This window comes from Rhea americana, unplaced genomic scaffold, assembly GCF_003343005.1.
Source record: "Rhea americana isolate MKP2758 unplaced genomic scaffold, rheAme1 scaffold_51, whole genome shotgun sequence".
Taxonomy (NCBI): Eukaryota; Metazoa; Chordata; class Aves; order Rheiformes; family Rheidae; genus Rhea; species Rhea americana.
The window spans coordinates 1,501,292-1,523,707 of NW_028186657.1; the positions used below are offsets into that span (position 1 = coordinate 1,501,292).

General features: G+C 39.5%; 1 protein-coding gene across 1 annotated transcript; it reads right to left on the reverse strand.

The window, feature by feature from the left end:
- Positions 1 to 995: 995 nt before the first annotated feature.
- Positions 996 to 19,475, reverse strand: ADRA1B (adrenoceptor alpha 1B). Its single transcript, XM_085317884.1, has 2 exons — positions 18,208 to 19,475; positions 996 to 2,081 (listed from the first exon to the last, which is right to left on the reverse strand). Exons 1-2 carry the CDS (start codon positions 19,178 to 19,180, stop codon positions 1,519 to 1,521), a joined length of 1,536 nt encoding a protein of 511 aa, XP_085174010.1. The 5' UTR covers positions 19,181 to 19,475; the 3' UTR covers positions 996 to 1,518.
- Between the last annotated feature and the right edge of the window lie 2,941 nt (positions 19,476 to 22,416).

Below are 22,416 nucleotides of genomic sequence, written 5' to 3' on the forward strand. Positions count from 1 at the left end.
CCTTAGAACATGACTTTCCTATCTTTGCTTACTGAGCTAGGGAATATTTGATCTAACCACAAGCCACATCCCTCCCTGTCAACTTAATGAGAGAATACATATTCAAGGACACAAAAGGAAATGGCTCTCCCTTGGGATCAAGCATTGTTAAATTGACCCTAAGTATTTTCAATACATCTGTTTATGGCTTATTCTCTGTTTCAGGCTTTACAAAAATGTCACTAAAAATCCTAATAATAAAAGCCTCAGTTAAAGGAAGGGGTAAATACCAGTTTTCGTGGTTGGTATCACTTCATGTAAAAAAGCAGTCATTAGTTTCATGATTACAAGAGATGAAAACAATTTCCAAACATGACCTAAAATGTCCTAGAAGATATTCTCAGGAATTCTGTTACAGTAGTGTAGTATTGAGGTGAAAAATATTAATGAAAATGAACCTCTTACTCTACTGCATGTTTTTGACTGTTTCTTTTCTGATGTAACTGGCAAAGTAAAAGCTGCTAAATATGCAGTGCTRTTTTCAAAGTGTGCTGAAAGAACGAAGGGCTCTGCATAGCTGTTTTAAGGTTGAGTTTGAGGCCTCTGGTGGTCATTGCTCTTTTTTATTGTGTCCACAGCAGAGTTTATGAGGGATTTGGAGTGATTTATGGATGTTGCTTTTAGAAATCAGATCCTCTTGCAGCCTGCATATTTACAGGACACTTATTAATGTGTTGAAATGTGGATTGTGAGCTTTTATCAGTGCGGGTTTTTTCAAGCTTTCAAAAAAGCATGGTGAAGGATAGAGGAGTTTACATCTATTGGTGATAAGGGAAACATGGGAGAGAAGCAACTGCAGAAAGCTTCAAGAGCATGGCAAACTTGACCTCTACAAGGGTTTTGTTTTGAAGTGAAAATCATGTGATGAGGGAACCTGACTGAATTCCAGTTCTRTATTAATAGATGCAAGTGTTTAAATTGTTGCAAAATTACTTTAATCTTTGACATTGTTTTCCATTTCTAAAGTGCTAATGTACAGTGAAGTACAACAGCCATAAGAATTTTACAGGCAAAATCAGTGGTAACTAGTACCCTGGAGAGGTACAAACAATAGTGTGCAACTGCATTGCTCACATCCACTCTCAGGCATCCAAACATGTGGCTAGCACATATGTACACACACATATTCATAAGCATTGCCCCTGCCCACCCCCATATTTCTACATTATTTCTATACACGAATATGTTTGGCTGTTCTACAGCACTTCCATGATATCTAAATAATTGGCTCTGCTCTTTCCTGGGTTTATCTGGTACCTTCCCTGCAATCTGTAGCCTCTCTGGCAATTGATTTGAAATATAGTTGCTCCCCAGACTCTGCCACGCTTGTGACGGGAGCCTGCCTGTCCCTCACTGGCTTTCTTCTATTGCCAAACTGAGAAACTCTGCACAGGTCCATTTCTTCACCTGGGCTAACATCCAGTGAGTTAGTATATGAAGAGGAGATCAGAGTCTGGGCAGCCAGTGTTTCGAATTTGTTCATTCCAGCATCATGTTTGCTTTGCAGTTGGTTTTGCCATTCAGTGTGTCACACACAGCCTTGCAGTCCCTACTGCTGGAGGCCTGGCTGCCAGCAGGAATATGTCCATTGCGCTCTGGTAAGAGACTGAAGGTAAAGAACTGGCATGGGTCCTTTTGCCTGTTGCCTTCCTGTAAGGGGCTCAGGAAAGAACTGGAGTTTCTCCACTCCTGGAATGTGCACATCTCCATATGCGGGTGAGTGATTCTGCTCAGGTAGCCTGGGCTGGGAGATGCTGAAGACAAAGTCCTCTGACTGCCACTTAGGAAACTCCCACTGTCTTCCAGAGAGTCCTTTCTAGGGTGTTCAAAGGAGCACCGATTCCAGTTTCTGTAGCTGTAGGCCCACCACCCCAGCTGCTTCCGACGGTGGCACTGGCATTTTAGGATTTGTATAAAAGCCCTTTTGAATTCTTTGCTTGAGCAAGGGTAGATGATTGGATTCAAGCAGCTGTTAAAGTAGCCAAGCCAAAAAATCACCTTGAAGATCGTTTCAGGGGGCTTCAGAACAGAAAACAGAGAACCTGTCCAGAAGAAACAAGCAGAGACAATACCTGAGGTAATTGGTTTCCAGTCTTTAGGAAATGAAGATGTTTCTTCAGATAACTAGTAGAATCTTTGTTAAAAATCCCTCATGCCTGCTGCTTTTGTTAAAGTCTTTTGGTGATAAGTCATTTTTATTTTTAAAGCTAATAAGGAAATGCTCTATCCACCATGCAAAAGCTAAAGGAGTACATATCTAATGTAGAATTAAAGAACAATCTTTGTGTTTATATGTACATGTCTGTTGCAGTAACATCTGTGGATCCCAGACAAAGATCATACCTCCATTGCCCAAGGTGCTGCCTAACACACACATGGAATACAGCTATGCTTTCTTCAAAGAGCTTTTGAATACCATTTTTGAAGAAAAAGATCTAACTATTCCTTTTCATTTGCCCTTATCTTGGAAAGGAGTGCGCTCAGACATAGCTCATCACTTCTAATACGTTCTCTAGCAGCTCATAAACATCACCACATCTTATCTAGAATATTAAAATAGTACAAACCTCTTGAAACCTGAAGTTAATTCTGATAGTTCACATCATAGCCATTCATAGAAATGATGTAACCCAAACAATGAGATTATTTCATGAATACTTCCTCTTTCATTTACAACCAAATAATTTCCCTACAAAAGCTGTCCAAATAAACTCATACTGGGAAATCCATTTAGTGTACTTTCAKCATTAAAAACATGCAACTGGTCAACTAAATTTAGCAAATGCAGCCTTTAAAAAAGGATGTCTGATTTTTTTTAAGCAACACAAGAATTCAGCAGCTACTCATTTGAGAAATCACCTTTGTGCCTCACTAAAGTTATGAAAGACAAGGGGATTAGGAAAGGAGCCTTATTTCAAGAACAGGGTTTAGATTTTACRTTTTCAAGAGGAAGTGTTCAAATCTGAGTGTTACATCTCTGAGAGCAGTGACCTGGTACGCTGGAGTGGTTTCAGATGCCCCGGGCTATGAAAGCAGCTGGGTCAGTAGTAACTGTCAGAGCGCCTTAGCGGGGAGGGATGTCATTCTAGGCATATTTCCCACCTCTCAGAGCAATGCAGAGGCCATGGCTTGGGCCTCAAAACTATGCAAAAACACTTCCCAGCTTCTTGGGTAAATAGCTCTGATGTGCAGCAGCAGATACTGCTATTTTTCTGGATGACACTGTTGGCCTGGTGCTGACTATGGGGGTCTGAGTGTCCTCAGTTCACAAGGAAGCCTAAGGGAGGTAAGTACGTGCCATTCCTCACACGTCTGCCTGCCCTCCTCTGTGCGTCAGCTAGTCCCTGAGTGGGCTCAGAAGAGAAAATAACATTCTGTCGCTTTGGCCATCTGGAGAGTCTCATCCTCCCACTCACTTGGGCAGTAGGAGCCAGGAGGATACTGTGAATCCGGAGAAAGAGTTCCTTCCCTTGGCAGTTTACTGGGGCTGCGGGCTAGCACAGGTTCTGCCTATTGCCTCCAAGCTAAGCAACACTCCTGCCCTTAAGTTGGAAGTGGAGGTGTTAAATTACCTGGTTCATAATACTTCTTGCACAGCTCCTGCTCTTTACTCACTTCTTCATGTGCAAGTCCCTCGTAAGTTGACCCTGTTTTGCTTTGTTGCTGCTCCTAGCTTGCGGGTTTTCACAAATGCCTCTTCTCTCCATCTGATGGAGGTCCTAAGTCTTAGTCCTAATTTGATATTGCAGAAAGTACTGAGTACAACATATCTAACACTGGGGAAACTATGAATTTTACCCAATAAATATGCAACAGACAAATCAAAACAATATAAGTACTTAAACTGTTTTGTTAGTGTTACATACTCTTCGATGAAAGACTCAGTAATAATTTATGTGATTCTAATGAATAAGCCATTAATTRCATGTCAGAGTCTTATAAATCTTTTCTAAAAGTTTTTAAAAAGTTTGTAACTATAGACAAGTTGAGAAAGATGCCAAAACACCCCCACATACGCAGTTGAAAACTTTGTCAGGATTAATTTTCTAAGTAATAATTACTTTTTTTCCCCATTGAATTTAGTGAAAAGAGAAGCTCTGTGAGTATACAACAAGTAAAAATGTGATAATGTTCAAAGAGCAACATTTTGGAGCTCTAGCTGTTAAATTTCTTCAATTGTTTTCAGGAACTTCTTTAAAATRTAGATAATCTCTTACAGCCCAGTAAAGTTCATTGAGTGGCCAAAGAGCTCCCATTTTTCTTAAGCGCAAGTCCTGACTGCTCAGTCGTGAGTTTTTCCAGACCAATTGGTTTGCTTCTCTCTCCTTATGCAATAGCTGAAAATCTACAGGGCTTTATTCTACAAGATTTTAATATTTTTAGGCAGGTTAAATGTGGACATAGTAAATATTAGGGCATAGTTTTCAATAAAATCAAAAAATAATTTATTAAGAAAGCTTACTGACAGATTTTGTGAAGTTCCCTAAGGACAAATGAAATAAGCTAAGCTATTGAGAAAAATGCTGGGAACCGATGCAGATAAATGGGCTGTRCTTGTAGAACCTATATTGCACATGAACAGAATTTAAACACATACTGTAAAGAGCAAGAGACCAACTAGGGAAAAAGATAAAAAGCCGAGTGTAAAAAAATGGATGATTTTTGTAAAATGCTTCAAGAAATGTGTCTTGCTTAAGAAAAGAAGATAAGGAGCTTAAGTCTAATACTTTTAGAATAATCTGTTTTTCAAATGTCATTGGAAAAAAATGACAGCAGATCATTTTCAGTGATTGCAGCAAGCATTTTTAAAGCTTTTTTATACTAAAGGACAGCTACACAAAAGARCAGAGAATTTATTAATAACAACATGACAGAGGGAGGCACCTTGTTTCAGTCTGACTGTAGAAATATCACTGAATCTCGATCGATCATTTAAAAGCCATGATATAGTGCATCTTGACTTTGCCTGGCTGAGAAATAACAGAGAAAATCTGGAAATATATCAGTTTGGAAAACTATGTGGTGATGTGACTTTAAAATGAGGGGTTGATCACTATTTAGCTACAATATTAGAAAGGTTTTGAAAGTCTAAGAAATACAAGAACAATATGCAAGATAGTTAATTACAACACYGGTGATACTTCTTTGTTCTACATTTTTTTTCTCAGTTCTGCAAACAGCACAACGAGAGTGTTGTTTAGACTTTGAAATTATACACAAGGTATAAGATAATTTTTTCACAAGAAGGCAAGGAAGAAGTGTATTTTTTTGCAACAAGAAATACCAGTTTGATAAATAATCCACTGATTTATAGACTGTTGTGCTAATAGCTGTTATTTCCAGCTGATGCATTAAAATTGAATAGAATTCTTCTTAACCCCTCTGTCCTTTCTAACATATATATAAATAGCTGTTTTGAAGGGAGATGAATTTCATTTGGTCTATAGTGTATTGCTACATACTTCATATAAGCACTATTACTTCCTAGTTGTTTTAAAAATATAGTGGTAGGACAGTTATTCCAAGAAGGCCTTAACAAAAAGAGAGGTCACTTCAATCGCAGTGAAAGTAAGTTCCTATGTAGGAGCATGACTCATTTGCTCTTACATAGCACTTTCMAGCTCTTGGTCATCTTGCAGTACTTTACACCATCCTGATTTTATCAGTGGGCAATGTGACCCAGGTAAAGGTAAAAGTGAGCAGCAGAAGGTCACAAGCTAAATCATTTTCACCAGGGAGAAAGTCCTTGTTTTACCAGGAATAGAATCATGAGACCTAGCACAACTCTCTTAACAGAATACGCTGTGGGTAATACAGTACTTTGCAGTAATGTGTTTGGTGGGTCCTGCTACCCCTGCCCCCTGCAAAAGAAAAGCAGAATTCAAGAATATTTTCTGAAATTAACAGAAACTGATCCACATGAGCAGATACCTTGCTGGCACTGCAGAGGCTCTGGACATATGTGGTTGTTTTTGTGACCTTGGCAGAACCCCACCTATGATGCAATTCATGGCTAATGAAAAGGACAACTGGTGAAAGACACAGATGCTCTGAAAAATAATAATTTCATAATAAAACTCTCGCCATGGAAGAAGAGGGCTGAGGACAGACATGACAATTAGTCTTGAAAAGCATAAAAGTTATCAGCAAAGAGGAAAAGAATGAAATTGTTTTCCATGTCCACCGTGGCTAGTATATGAAACACACTGATTCTCACACTGAGAAATCAAGCATACAGGTTAGCAAATGCTTTCTATTCTGGAATACATTACCTAAGAAGGGTGTAAACTACAACACTGAAGGCTTTTAAGAACACAGTAGACACACATCTACTGATTTATGTACAGCTGATCCTGCTTTTGGGTTGGAGAGCACTTTGAGTGACCTCTTCAGATCCCTTCTAGTCCGCTTTCTCTGATTAACTCTGCAGAATATAACTTTGTTCATCAGGAAAACTTTATAGCTTAAGTTTTGGCAACCTAGCAGAGTCTTACGTTTGTAGAACTGGAATCTCACTGACACTGAACTCTTAGATGCCCTTGGTAAATATATCCAATATTTAGGGTGAGGATTAACTGTTAGAAAAATGGAATGTACAAGACAGATACTTATTTGGGCACTTATTCTCTTCAAGGCTTTAAGAAGTTGCTGGGTTTTTTTGTGTTTAGTTACTTCTCACTGGGTAGAATACCAGCCTGAGTCTTCTGCAGTAAGGGAAGAGATCTTTATTATTCAGAAGGTGCTTTATTTAGATGGATGTCCCCATACATGCCACATATAAATATAGTTTAATTTGGTGACTGTTGTAAAAAGCTCCACTGCCTCTTGCTATAGAAAGATAAGAAAAATATTTTGATGAGTTCTTATATTTTTAACATTACCCTTTTCTTTACATTGTTCCTGGAATTAACAGTGCCTTTTATTTAACTCTACACATGCTTTACCTCGTAASCAACCTGCCAGGAGCAAACAACTGCAGGCTGTTTTGGTACCTTGATAAAATGATAAAGCTAAGCCTACCAGACACACTCACCAAACATCAAACTAGTATTTCCTGTCTAATCTCCAGCTATTTTCCCATCGCAGTCTGATAAACAGATTAAATATTTCCTTTTACTGATTTAGACTGCATTTTAAAATGAATGGAAAATGTTGCCTATAATAGTCTCCTTGATGATTTATTTGTGATGGGGGTAGCCACAATKACTCCCCAGCTCCAAAAGATCTCTCTCCTGATGCTCAAGTTTTACAGCTTTCCTCTGAGGGAATGTATGGTTTTTATCCTCTCTTATTTCTCTAAGTTAAACCCTGTAATTAATTAAAACATAGCACTACATGCTATCTGGTTGCTGCTGATTGCAGCATTGACACTCATGAAGATTTTGCAAAGCATTTGTCCAGCAAAAATGCAGAGCGTGAAGTATTTCAGAAGTGCATCAACTTGACCAGTTTGGATTGAATTTTGAACGTTGGTTCAACCAAAAGTGCTTACCAGACATGACAGAGCTATTCAGTTTGCAAATGCACTGAGCAATGGCAAATATCGTAATAAGGAATTGACACGTATTTTTCTAGTAAAAGCAAATTTCATTTAGGATCTGATTAGTGTTTTGTAATGAATGCATCCTCAATTAAATTAGGGAAGATTTTGGGAAACATTTTGCCATATTAGTTGTCAATTCATGTTCTGCAGAATATCTGGCCAGAACGTTATGGAGTCATTAAAATTCAGACTCCATTTGAGTCAGTGGGACTSCTTGAAAGCCTTTGTATGGGCTCATAATGACTCAGTGGACTTTGGAACAACCCCCTAAAGCAAGGTAAGGAGCAGGAAAATGATCTGGACAGGCTTAATCCCAGTGTTCTTAATTAAGGAAAATGTCACTGAAGGAAGTTTTGATGTAGCCTCATAGAGAGGACATACACACATACATATGCACACACATTGCTCTCATGTTTTTTCCTGCTCTCTTATTTTTTTCTGTCTGAATAGCTSCTCCTTTGTAATCTCTCTCCAGTAGCTGCTTTATCAACAGGAGGAGGGTGGGAAAGTTAAGACCTATTTAACGAGCCTTAATGTAATAGCTGGTGAGCTTCTAGATGGAAGTGTAGCATATCGGACATATTTCAGTTTCCCCTTCTACTTTTTTCAAGAAAGAACTTAGCRTCAAAATCAGACCATCCAAAGCATCCATCAAACAAACAAAACCCTCAGACTACTACCAGGAGAAGGGAGAAAACATACTATCCAATTGTGTGTATATGCAAGCGTTCAGATATTGCAGGGATTAGCAAGAGTTTAAAAGATAAGATGCAGTACTATTTTTGAGTTAAACTTTTGAAATTGCCTGTGATATCTGTGTTCATTCAGCCCTGTATGCTACTTCCATTCCCAAAAAGGAAATAAAGAGCTGTGTCTAAAAGAGCACATGTCCACGTATAGTGGACAGTCAGACATTTGTGAAATATCGCTAGGCTCTGATTGTGTGGTTATATTCTCTTCCTGCATCCTTCTTATAAGAAATATATATATGTATATGTATACACATATATACATACATATATATTTGATGGGACTGGAAGCCAAGAAGTTGACAGAATTACAAAATTATTGCAACAGGAAGGGACCGTATGAGATCACTAGTCCTGTTTCCTGCTCCAAGCAGGCTCAGCTGTGCATTAGGTTCCCCTCCCACCCAAGACTTCCCTTCTCCAGGCTGAAGAAGCTCCATTTCTTCAGCCTGTCCTCACACAGCGTGGGCTCCAGGCCCCTCACTGTCCAATTTATCAATATCTCCCTGATATATTAGGTCATCCCCCATGGATGCAGTACTCCAGACATGAGTGTYGAGTAAAAGGGAGTAATTACTTCTCTTAATCTATAAGCCACATTTCTGTTGCTACAGCTCACTCTGCTGTCAGCCTTCTTCACTGATAGGGAAGTCAAATAGGTACACATCCTACGTTAATGTTTGTGCAAGTCCTCCTCATGTGAGGGAGTATTCTCTTCATGTGGATTTTCAAGAATGACATATATTTACTATTTATGCTCTGTAAGAGGAAAATTTTAAACTATAAATGATTTTTTAATCTCAAATTCACTACATTCTCCTGTCCTGTCCACTTTTTTTTTTAACTTTTCTGGTTTTTCTTTTTCCATCTAGGCTTGTTCTAATTACCTTTATTTCATTTTTCTTATTCTTCACTCTACATACTTATTTCTGTTCTCGTTACATCTTCTTTAGTTCTATCTCCARCTCCTAATCTCTCTTCTAATAATTTTCTCTTGTGGTGATAGACTTTCTAGTTATCAAACATCTATTTTTAATAACTTGTGTATTCAACACCACTTAAGTATACAAATACTCACAGTATCATTGAATCTCTTTAGAAAGAAGTATCTGAGACTTAGATAGGACAACTGYTGTGCATTTTAGCAGAAGTACTACGACTTTCCTAGATTTAAGGGAAGAAAAGGCTCTATGAATGAGTTCTGGGTTGTCACACGTTATGTTTTCTACTGGTTACAAAAAATCACATTTGAAAATCTTCTAAATCCAGTTTTGCTTAGATGAGAGACAACCTATGGTGACTGTATGTTTCTATTTACTGGAACAAAYACAACATTTGTTTTTATTGAAATAGAATAGTCTGAAGTTGTTGCAGTGCTTTGCTGTGTGTCAGCTGATATACCAGTAATAACAAACTAGCTACAGTAAAATATGGCATAAAACAATAACTGGGGAGAGAGAGAGCTTCAGTGGATGGGTTTTTATCTTTGTCTTAAGGTTAAAAAAGTAACCATGTAATTTGAAACTTCTTCTCTCTATTCATAGCAAATAGAAAAAAAACCATTCTAAAACTTAAAACACTGAATGAGATGTTTTCTTAGGTGAACACCACCTTGTTTGAATGCTATAAAACAGAAGTAGTCAGAGGATTGGATAATAAATGTTTGGAAGTTTTATTATAGAAACTGGTCAAAWTTTACAGGTTAATGTAACTTTGGAAGGCAGATATATCCTCCTTCCTTCTCAGGAGAGAGTTATTCCATTTTTGTGCAGTTAGTGGTGTTAAATCTAACCATTTGAACATTCTCTGCAAGTGAAAATTCCAAAGTTTTAAAATTCGCTTTTATGATGAAAAACATTTCAAATTTTCAAAATAACAGAGGAGTTCTGAAACATGAAAAACAGGCGGCTTCAACAATATCAAACCTTTTCTCTCAATCTGTTTTTAAGAAGGCAACTTTAGCAGAAACGAGTATCATTTTCTAAGAAGTTTATATGATGAATGGAACTCGCTCTTCCAGTGAAGGCGTGATTTGATCAGTGAGAGGCTGTGCCCCGTACTAGTCAGTAGACAGCTGCTGATGGCCTGACCGGGAACCTCCACCTTTCTGCAGTTCACACTGGGACTCCTGCTGCAGCCGCAGGTGCTGGTAGCTAAGGTCAAGTACTAACTGCTTCTTTGGGGACACGCAAATCTCAAGTGCTACATGTGTATAGCTAGTAAAATTCTGTCTGTAAAAATAATAGGCTGCTTCTGACCAGAATTATTATGAGTGTGAATTTAGAGAATGCAGAAAGGGTATGTTAGTCTTTTATTTAAGCTTTCTGCGGTCCTTTTTACCACATGCTTAGCCAAGTCAACATGCCAAGGTTTTAAAGCTAATTGGATTTCTAAAGCTCCTGATTTTTTTCCATCCAGCATTCAGTGTTTGTTTACATTCCCTTGGACTTATTTAATATAGCAAAACCCCCCACAATTTACAAACAGTAGAGAATGAGATAGAGAGGATGCTTATAAAATTAAGAACTGATCAAGCTGGGAGGGACTGCAAGCCTACTGGAAGAGAGGGTTAGAATAATAGTGAGAAGAAAATCTTGAGGAATGGCAAGAGCATCCAAAAGCAATGGAATTAAATTCAGTAAATGAAACGAAAGGGGGGATAATTAAATTATAACTATACAAACCAGTTATGACAGGTAGCATTTGGGTGGGGTGTGACTTTCCAGCACACCGGCTGTTCCGGGGAAGCCTGGGTGTGCGTGTGCCGGCCGGGCCCAGGCTGCCGGGCTGAGCGAGAGCGGTGGCATCAGCAGCCACTCCGCAGTCACCACTGGGCTGTGGGGCTGTGCTCCCAACTTTGGGATAACTTGGGTATGTGTCGGGGGAGCAACACTGTACACTGAGCAAAGAGAAATATCAAATAAGGAGTAACTGACTAGGCAATGATACCACAGCAAATAAAATGGGAGAAATAGAAATATTATGCTGTAGCAAGTTCAGCAATATCATTTGTCAATGTATTAATATGCATATTTTGTATATGTCAGAGGCTCGAGGCCAGAAATTGGGAAAGAAGCCCGGATTGTGCAGTATTTATCTCTTAGGACTGGCTACCTATAGCAGTTGTGAGAAGCTGGAGGCTTCTGAGCCCAGGGTGAGTGAACAATTGTGATGAGTGATGAAAGTATCATTTATCTAGTCCTCAGGACTCTTGAGGCTTTCACTTCTATGTTTTCCAATTCAGTCAGTGAAGCTGCACAAAGAAATCTCACCATCTGTCTTGATAGGTTGTACGTGCTTTATACTCACTCCTCCATCCCATCCAAACAGAGAACTAAATGTCTGCAAACAAATACATTATTGGTATTAACTATATTCAACAGCCCTTGCAGATCTAAGGCCTGATCCGGCTCTTTCTGTGCGGGTAAGCGAAACTAGGAGATGTGCATGAATGCAGACTGTAACAAAAAAAGTTCTTCCCCATGCAGATGTGTTGATGAATGAGTGCAAAAGCTTAGGTGAAAATTTTCCTTGCTTTCTTGTAGTCTGGGGAAGGTTATTGTTTCTATCTTCGTATCCTAATTAAAATATACAATTTCTTATCATGCCCACTATCTATCTCTTCCTCACATTTCAGGTAACAAATCACTTCTACAAGACTTGCATTAACTTCATTCACAGTGGCTCAAACTTAAGGTACTTTTAAAGGCCCAAAGCTAGAGACTAACTTATAGTGGCCAAAATAAAGCCAGGACTTCACCTTCTTTGAAGCTTTGTTGGTGGAAATTGTAGTATAAATAGGGTAGTATAGATCCAGTCTTTTTACCATAACTCGGAATTGTTACAGCTTCTTCTATTACAGGCAACTGCAAAGTAAAACAGCTATATTTATGCTTTTAAGGGGCAGTGCACCAATATTGTTACTCCTGACATAGCAAGATTGTTGGCAAATGGTACRAGATAAATCTATTGTTTCCAGAGATCCTCTGTTCGGCAGTCCATGGCTGTAGTTTATACAGCTCCACACAAAAGATGCTGTTGAAGTCCAAAGCTTTAAGAACGGAAAATGATTTTTAAAGCATTTGTGGCACAGCAGACCATTTGCAAGTTTTGCAAGTTGGTATTTAGAAAGCAATAAAAAAGACAAATAGGAGCTTTCTTTCCCCAGTCCAAAAGAGAGAGGAATGCTGTAGTTTAGAAAAACATCAAAAAAGCAACAAGTTTTAGGGGTTTTTACGCCTGATTTATAGTATCGTAATAGTTGGCAAAAATTTGTAACATTTCTTGGATAACAAAGATTCTTTCAAGTTCATTTCTCTCTTCTATTTACAAACTTAAAGAGCAGTCCTTTAAAATGAGATATGGAAAAGTTCAACCAATCACTTAAAATTTTTACTCAAACTGCATATATGCTGGTATAGCTACCAGGATACCAGTCTACTGTGCCTCCATCCAGAATAGCTATGGTGAATTACACTGGGGAGAGAATTCATTTGTGTTTACATAGCATTTCCCTCATATAAATAAGATAAAAATCAGTAACAATTTTAGTAAAAATCTTGTACGGTAGGCCAAAATTGACTTAAATAGGGACAGAAATATGATATTATTATTATTATTTATTATTTTGTCAAAAAGAATTACAGACTTTTGCAGCTTACTAAATAGAAAGAATATGGCCAAGCTTCTGCTTGTTTTGCAAAGGATTAGCTGATTAAGGAGTTAAGAAAAGCTAATCTAAGTTTGCTGACATTTCATTTATTATACTTAAAAATCCTCAGTTACTGGGTATTGCTCAGTCTCTTTTCTTCCCCCTTCTTGCTTCTGGCTTACAACTAAGGCGATCTGTCTTGGACACCTTTGGTAAACAATAGGGTTTTAAGAGGGAATTGAATAGCACAGCTACAGAGATAGTGCCTTAACCTCCATTATATTTTCTCTTTAATTACTGAGAGGCTAATGATTTTTGCTTTTCAGTCTCTAGGTATCATTTGAAAGCCCATCAAAATAGTGCAAAATCTTGTAATGGGCTATGAAGCAGAACTTACTGAAGATACTAAAAAGGCCTTCAGATTTTGTTCATGGCCTACAGTTCACAGATTGGGACACTAAAGACCCTGCCTCTGAGATCCGGAGATATGGCCTAGATGTTTTAGAAGCATATGCACACGTGTAACTTTACTCAATAAAGCAAAGGTACATGTGCCTGCAGATGCCCGCCCGTGCAGACAGCACTAGGCCTAATGCCCTCAAGTRTGGTTCCCATGGGAAACTAAGTGGCCTTTTGGTATTCTTGGTGCAGGGATGCAGAGGTTGGCCTGATGTAACATAAATCTACATAATGTACTTGAGTAACATTTTATTTTAGGAATCATTTTGTATTGGCTGACCTGTAGCATGCAGAATATTTTTACTTTATATTATTTTTTATTATTTTATCAAGGGGGTTCCAAATTTTAATATATTAGGATAGTCAAAACAGTTGTATCGTCATCATGAGGCTCTTGGGACCTTATGCCACTGCCAGTGAAGTTACAAGAATTTTGCTTCTGACTTTAGCAGATAAGTTTGGAAGTGTTTTGGGAGCASAGGAGTTAGCCACTGAACAAGGAACTACTTGCATGCTCTGTGGATCTTCACTGGAGTTGGGTAATAGGCTGTGAAGGTTAATATGCTCTGCTCACAGTAGCAGAGGTTGTGAGTTTTTCCCTTTCTGTCTGTGCTTATGTCTGTGTGTGTGCGTGCWCATGCGTGTGTGCATGCATGTGTGCGTGCRCACGTGCGGAGTAAGGCCTAAGGCTCGGATTTGCAAGCCTAGTCTAATGTCTTGCTTAACAGGAGTGAGACTGAACTGTAACCTCACAGTCAGAGGAGAATACATGATCCTTCATTCTAGATTAATTTTCATTATAGAGGTATYGGCAAAAAAATTGATTTRTTTTTGTTTAAAGGAGGGAATTTTCATTAATGTTACCTTATTTCTGCAGTGCTCCAGCCTTTACATAAAAATCATCTATTTTACTCAGCATTTTTCAGTAATAGATACTTAAGATGGTTCTGATGCCTAAGAATGTGTTCCTATGGGAGGGATGGAGGAAGAAACATTCATTTTAAAAGAAGCAAGATATTTACTCTTCAAAACTGAGTCACTCAATTAATAACACAATGAGTTGTCTCAAAGGCATGTATGTCTTCATTTTATTCATTACACTGTATCATAAATTATTTCAATGGTAAAATGACTGCTTAGAAAGCCATGGAACATTTCTGAACTTGCATACTAGGGATATGATATAGTGCTATTGCTATCTGGGAAGAATATCTGCTACTGGAATAAAAACAAATTTCTCACATTATTCCTTTTGACAATATTTTGCTGCATCATCAGGTACTTACCACTGAAGGCTGCATGATTCAGTCATACAGCCCTGGACAACAGGAGATTGTAAGTCATTCTTCATACTGATAGTTTTATGGTACTCAACACATCATAGTGTCAGTGCTCTAATTCCTCTCTCTGTAGCTGTATACAGAACTCTGCACACAGCTTTCCTTGCAAAGCCTTTTGATTCTTGCTTGAAAAAAGTCTGTAAGCACTAAGTATTATATCTTTTCCTTTGTTGTAGAATATTTATTCAAGCAATATCTCTGCTTTCAGCACTGCATCAGTTTCCAGTATATATCTGCCACTGGATGCAATATTCCTTTGTCTGGGACATCAAAATGGGTAGCCGTGGCATTTATTGCAGTATCACAACCAAAGAATTATAATTTTGGTCAGGAAACTAGTAGAAGAATTGAAAACACTTTTGGCATGAAGAAAGTTCATGTACATATAAGCAGATTTGTTAAGACAAGGTTTGGGGGTTTGCAGGAATAAGGATTACTGAGCTGTGAAGTATTTTGATGCTGGATCCTCTGAAATCCAAAGCTGCTCTGCTAACACCATTCTGTAGAGTCATGACATTACTGAGTGAAACAGGGAATGAAAACAGACAGTGAAGGTGAGGATGTGAAAGTATGACCAGGTTTAGTGGTGCAGATATAAGGCAAGAATAACATAGGTGGAAGAAGAAGCTCATCCTTCTAGGATAATGAAGGAAGTAGCTTGAATAGCTAGTCTGGTAGGTAATAGGTAGTCTGGACTCAGCAGTAGAAAAGGCGGTTTAGTTTGCAGTCCTGCACTGATGAGAGAGTGGCCTGTGTCATTACAGCATGTCCTTAGGTGTCCAGAGCACCTGTGGAACATCTTATAAATCACTGGTAGCTCTTTGAACTCTGTGGCTTGCCTAACACTGAAATTAATTTCATACCACTGTGAGCTTTTTCTAAGARTTCTTAATAGCCTTTCATTTAAGTGTGTGACTTCAGAACACACAAGCAAAAGATTTCTGGTATGAAAAATGCAGGACACAGCAAGTGCTGCCTTAAAAAGTCTTTCTCCATGTTCTTCTCCAGTTAAAAATTGCTGGATTGTGCATGTCAGGAATTCTGTTTTATARTTGTTTTGTTTTCCCCACCTGCTTTAATCAGCAATGCTCTCATCCCTCACATTATTAATTTGCTTTGCACTGATAAACAGAGACAAACACTGCAAAAGATTCTGGAATGAGCTGAACAAATTAATGAAAAAAATYGGGGCAAGGAACAAAACCAGCCCTATTCCTAGTGAGCAAAACAAATAAAAAGTACCTACTATGTAAATATATTTGGATACTGTATTTCCTCTTTCTTTTTTTCTTTCTTAGCTTAAAGGCTGTCAATAAGGAGTTGGGCCTTTGAAGAGATTTCTAGGCAGGGAGAGCTGCAGAACCAGCAGTCTGTATTGCAGTGCTAAGATATTTTCACTGATGGTATTTTCACTCTTCTAACAGTGTGGAATATTAACTGACATGACAGCAACCTTCCCTGAAGCTTAGCTCTGCAAGGCACTAGGTGTTTGCAGCTCCTCAGTGAATGTGTTGGGAATTAGAGGTGCTCAGTGTGTGGTGGGTCAGAGCAGAGGGTTTAACCCAACAGCCCTCCAGGCTGAAGCCCTCAGGCACCACTAYCAGTGCAGAGCGTGCTGCGTTGAAGGCTCTCAGCTGGTTCCCTCACTTGGACGCAATTGAGGTGAGAGATAAAATCATATTGTGACAAGATATAAATTCTCCATGCAGGTGTGTTAAGCAATAACCCACAAACCTCATAGGGAGTACTAGGAATTCTGCAGTAACTTCTCAAGGGGAATTCAAACCCTTTTTCAAGCCTGTTTCAATCTGAAGATTGTTTCTCAAGTGGGTTCTGCCTTGGAACCGTAAGATTTTTAATGGACTGGTTTGCATTTGGTATTCACTGGGTAGCGTCAGTAGCTACACTGGCTTTTGCTAGATAAGGATCTATTATATTGCATTCATGTTTGCTTTTTCCTTCTTAAGTTCCTTCAGTAATTCAAAATCATTGAGGGAGTGCTAACATTATCATGGGATCCTGACCCACTAACTACATATCCAGTGTTATTCCTAATACTGTATGCTGAAAAGATTTATTTATGTAGGTATGTATTTCTGCAAGAATAGGCAGCTTGTTCAATGTTGTAAACTTTAAGAGGACCTAAAATTTAGTAGCCAAAGAGAACTYTGCTCATAATTTTTGGGCTGTTAGGAATTTGTCACATCCTCAACATTAGCTTTATGTAGGTCTTGAATTATAACGATTTTTCTGTTTTAGATGCAGTAAGATAGAGATGATAAAGTTGTCCTGCAGCAGTTGTCTTGTAATAGAGATTCTAGTCCAAATGACATTACATGTTCTCTGCAATTGTTTTAAAAAACACTTTACCAGTACCAGATTGTTGAACTCAGTTTAGTTTTCTACAACCATGTCTAAAAATATKAGCTTACCACTCAATTAGAAATGTTTTGGTAGGGTAACTAAGTAAACATGAATACAGGACATTAACAAAGGCTTTTTTTTCCCTTTTGTTTTCCACCTCTTTCCATATTTAGGCTGCTAAATTGTCAGWGCCTCGGAGGAGTGAATTTGAGACAGATATTTTTGAGAGCTTAGTAATTCAATGCTAACAGCTCTTGAGATGTTCCACTTTAGAGCTGGTGCTAGTATTAAAGACAAAGGCAAACTTCACAAGGAGTACACTGAGCTCTATTGTATGATTTAGTAATATTTTAAATTGAAATTGAATGAAGTGGCTGCCACAAGCTCACATAGCAATCTCCTAAACGTCTAAGACCGATCAAAATCAGTAAGAACATTTCTGGTGGGCTCGATGGGCTTTGCATGTTTCTTTGGGGGATTTGATCAGTGAAGTACAAGCTGAGAACTTGATTTTTTTTTCAGCTTCTCAAAGCTCAGGGGAATTTTGCACCACATTTTTGAATCAGGCTCATTTCCATTTAAGACATCTAAAAATGCCAGAACACCTTCTGTATTATAGTCTGAACATCTAACAGTAGAATAAAATAAGAACATTTCAATGCTAAAACTCTTTTTGTATTTCTATCTAGGATTTTTGTTACAGCATCCTACATCCTATAAAAATGCTTCTGAAAGCTAATTCACATTAAGCAAAGCCTATAAACAGGAATTTTTATAAACTCTGAAGATACTATCCCCTGATTTGACACCTGTTCCATCCCTGAGAATGACTAACAAATAAGCAAACTTTCTGCCAGGCTGCAGACTTTGCAAAGTTTCAGCATGACTCTTTGAGAGAGCCAATGTTATAAATAAATTACTTTCATTTCCCTCCCTCTCATCTATTCACTGCAGTTCTCAAAATGGTATCTACTTATCATTCACCTGATTTTTTTCTGTGATATTTTTGTAGTAAAAATTAATCTTTTCCCCTCCCACACCATCCCTTGATTACCAACTTACCTAGTGGCAGAACTATGAAGAAAGGTAGCCAGCACAAGATAAACATGCCAACCACAATTCCCAATGTCTTGGCTGCCTTCTTTTCTCTAGAGAATTTAAACAGTTTGAAAGCTAAGGAGTTCCTGGGATTGTGACCCTTGGATTTGGTGGTGTTTAACGTGTCCTCATGAATGTTCTTGTAATGAATCCGTAAAGTCAGCTCCTTGGAGTTGGACATTTCTTTCATAACCCCAGCTTCCAGGTTTTTAGTAGTCCTTTTGGCCACTATGTAGACCCGACAGTACATCACGAGGATGACAATCAAAGGAATGTAAAATGACCCCAAGGAAGAAAACAAAGCGTAGAATGGTTCTTCAGTGATACGGCACTCCTTATCGTCCTTGGGTGCTGGTTCTTTCCAGCCCAAAAGAGGCCCAATAGAGATTACCATAGAAAGGACCCAGACACCCAGGAGAGCCAAAATTGCCCTTCTTCTTGTTACCAAAGTTGGATATTGGAGAGAATAACGTACCCCTATATATCTGTCTATAGAAATTGCACATAGACTGAAAATAGAAGCTGTACAGCAGAGCACATCAACTGCTGCCCAGATATCACAAAATATCCTCCCCAAAACCCAGTAGCCAAGGATTTCCAGTGTAGCAGAAAATGGAAGGACAGTAAAACTCAGCAACAAATCTGCGATTGCRAGGTTAATTATGAAATAGTTTGTAGGGATTCTTAAATGTCTGTTGCAAGCAACAGAGAGAATTACCAAGATATTACCAATAATAGCAAAGAGTATAAAGGCACCTAGGATAAGGCCCACAATTATAGCCCTACTGATATCCAAGGCAGGTGAATCCAGGTTGCTTGCTGTCTCATTGGAGTTGTTTGCAGAAAGATTGCCATTATTTAGTGCAGACACTTTAAAATATCCAGGTGTTGATAAATTGGATTTATCAGCAAGGTAGGTATTCATCTTAAAAATCATCCTCCATAGCAGGTTACGACTGGATCCTTGCACAACATGCAGACGGTTTGAGTTCAGTTGAAAGTTATCTCTCTACCCAAGAAGTTGCTGTGAAGCCCCAGCCAGTTTTAGATTGAGAACTCATCTTCCAAGCAAGCTGTCAGCTATGAGCGCATAAAACTTGCGCAGCGTGAAGTCCTCTGAAGCCTGTCAGCAATCCGAGGCTGTTCAAACTTGCTTAATTTCTTGCATCAACTCGTTTAGGCAGAAATTAGCAGGCAGAAATCTTGGCTGAAGCTTGAAAGTAGCTGTTCCGATCRCGACGTCCCTGAAATAAAAGACAGGTTTCCTGGTTTCCCTTGTGCTCTGGCGGTTCTGCTGGAAGGGCGCCCTTGCCCAGCTGCGGGGAGCTGCCTCTGCAGGCAGGGTCTGGCCGCGCCGCTCGGGCTGGCTGCCGCCGCCGCCGGAGCCACCGCCGCCGGAGCCGGAGCCGGAGCCGGAGCCGCGGCACTAGAGGGCAATGCAGTTCCAGCTGCAGCTTCCCACTCAAAGGCGGCGAGCTAAACAAATGGTATGCATCAATCTTAATTAAAGCATTTGCCACATACAAAGCTGGATCGGAAACCTTTATAAAAACAATGTCATTATCTGAGAAAAATACATGCAGCGGGACGTGGCGAAAAAAGCAATTTCGGTACAAAATGATCTAGCACCCTTCGACATTCAGTCACCAAATAAATGTCTTGTTTTGTACTCAAAGTGAATCTCATGCCATTTTAGAGAACTAATGATGTCACACCTTTTAAGGAGAAATATGTAGGTTCCAGAAATCCCTAGTTTATATGTAGATTCAGCATTTAATGATGACATAGGAATGTAGCTGGATTAGATCGTTTCTAGTGATCAACTTTCTTTTAATATAGAAAAAGTAACAGATGATCAGAATTCAAATCTCCAGTAAGATCTTTATGTTTGTCCTATACCCCCAGGTACAAGGCACATCTGTGGCTTCATGTCACCTCTTTTAGCTAGGCAACTTTGCTGAGCATGGATGGATCGTGTATCCCAGTCTTGAACACTGCTGAGCACCTTTAAGTGAAGGGCAGTGAAAAGTAGCAGTCCTTCAAGGTACTCCTTATGCGTCAGTGTCTTGTTCTCTCTTTGGCAAAGGCAGTGAGATCTCTGAGATAGAGCCTGTGAATTTATTGTAGCTCTGGGAATACCTACAGTATCGTATGAAGAAAAAAATCCAATAACAAGTGATTTACTTTGTAGCACTGTTAATGGCACTTTAATGCTCCAAACAGTGGCTTCTTCATTTTGTGTAGCTTTGGATCCCCAGGTAGGGAGAGAATTCAGATTTTTATAGCTTGGTGCATTTTTTTTTTAAGCGAAAGATTAGCTCAACATATAACTGCCAAAAATACTGTTCTCAACTTTCTGTCATCAGATTATGCCCTACAGCTGTTGTCTGAGTACTCTGGGTTACAGTATATTGATTTTCCCGTTACAAAATGTACTGTGTTTAAAATAAAAGGTTCATTTTTAATATGGCAGCTATAACTGAATGYTGCTGCTGAGTGCCGCTGGTTTTAAGGGGCAAACCATGTAAACAAAAACTCCAGTTGAGTTTTATTTGATGAGTCTGTGGCAGCTGTTTGTATAACCCTTCCCAACAGCAGCAACTATAGCAGAGCACTATTGCTCAAGAAGTTTTCTTTGAAACATTTGCAAGATTGACAGGGTAACATGTCAGGGAATCAGTGAAGGGAGCAGGAGCAAACACGCAGTTTATGAGCTTTGCCTCAGCTTTTCTGCCTCTGCTCTCTCCCAGACACAGCTTTCACTGCTGTAAAACCCGTTAGTAGCCTTTGATTCTGGTGGTCTATCCCTCACACTTACCCATGCTTGCTGGACTCCCCCTACCCTCTCCCAGTTGTGTTTGTGCTGTTCTGATGCTGTTGCTCTGCCTTGTCTGTTTAGACGGCGACTTGCCCAGGCGAGGGACCTCGTCCAGCTGTGTGCATGCGTGCACAGCTGTGGGGAGCGGTGCTGCCCGCGGCGTGTCGCAGGCGCTGGCCGTGCCGCCGCCACCGCCGGCTCCCACCACCATCCGTGCAAGCGTGGCAGCACACGAGGCTGCACGGGGGAGCTCCTTGGGTAACAGCCCRGGGGGCTGGTGGGATTTGGTAGCCTACAGTGAAGCTGCATCAATGGGCTTTTAGTACTTGAGTTAATTTGATTAAAGCTGGTTTAATAATGTCTACACAGGTAGTAATGTTACCTCCCAGTACAGATTAGATAGAGGCCAGGTGTTTGACAGGAGCCACACTTGATCTCTGCAGGCATAAGAACATTTCACTGGTTATCGTTTGGGATGTACGAAAGGGCCATCTCTGCAAAATGAGGAGAGGCCAGAGGAAAAAAAGATCAGTGAGGGAGTAAACGGGTGCACTGTAGTTTTTTATCTGATAATATTTGGGACAAAATAGTCTGCAAAAAATAACATAGTGGCCTGTAACTCCTCCTTGACTTTGGCCACACAATGCCAATAATTCGTAGCCCCGGAGCACCAGGTCTGGCAGTGGCCGCTGCCATGAACCAGTTGGTTCCCCTGGCTTGCTGGCACTGCCATCCCACCAGTGGCAGTGGCAGTGACAGGGGCTGGATGAGCAGAAAGGAAGGGAGTGGAGATCCCAGCTGGTAGTGCTTGGACTAAAACACCCATTTCTTTGCCAGTATCTTTTGCTGACAGGAGTACTGGGACTAGACTACTTGCCTTAGTAGTGCTCYTTTTTGTGCCTCTCTTCACAAAACAACAGACAGGAAAGTCCTTATCTAGGGGACAAAGCAGAAGACAGAGCTATTGCTCATCTCTTACAGCCTTACTACGAAGTCTGATGTGTTTTCCTATCTCTGTTTACCAGTCTGTGCAATAACATGCTGTCTGCATAGTCAGGAGACTTAGCTCGTTAATGTCAGCAAATTGCTTTGAGATCTTCTGTGACAGGTGCTATAATAAAACATCAGCAGAGAGTGTATCAAACCCAGAAATGAATGGGAATTGCTTACCTTCCTTTGGATGGATGGTGGAGTAGATACTATGAAAAATGGCTACTTTTCTGTTGAGTTCAAGGTAGCACTTAAGTTAGTGTATTTGAAAACACCTGATCAGAAAAATGTAAGTTAATATTGGTTGCAGAGTTGCTTTCATTCAGATGATTCATAGTTTCCAAAGAAAGAATGAGTTTAAGAGC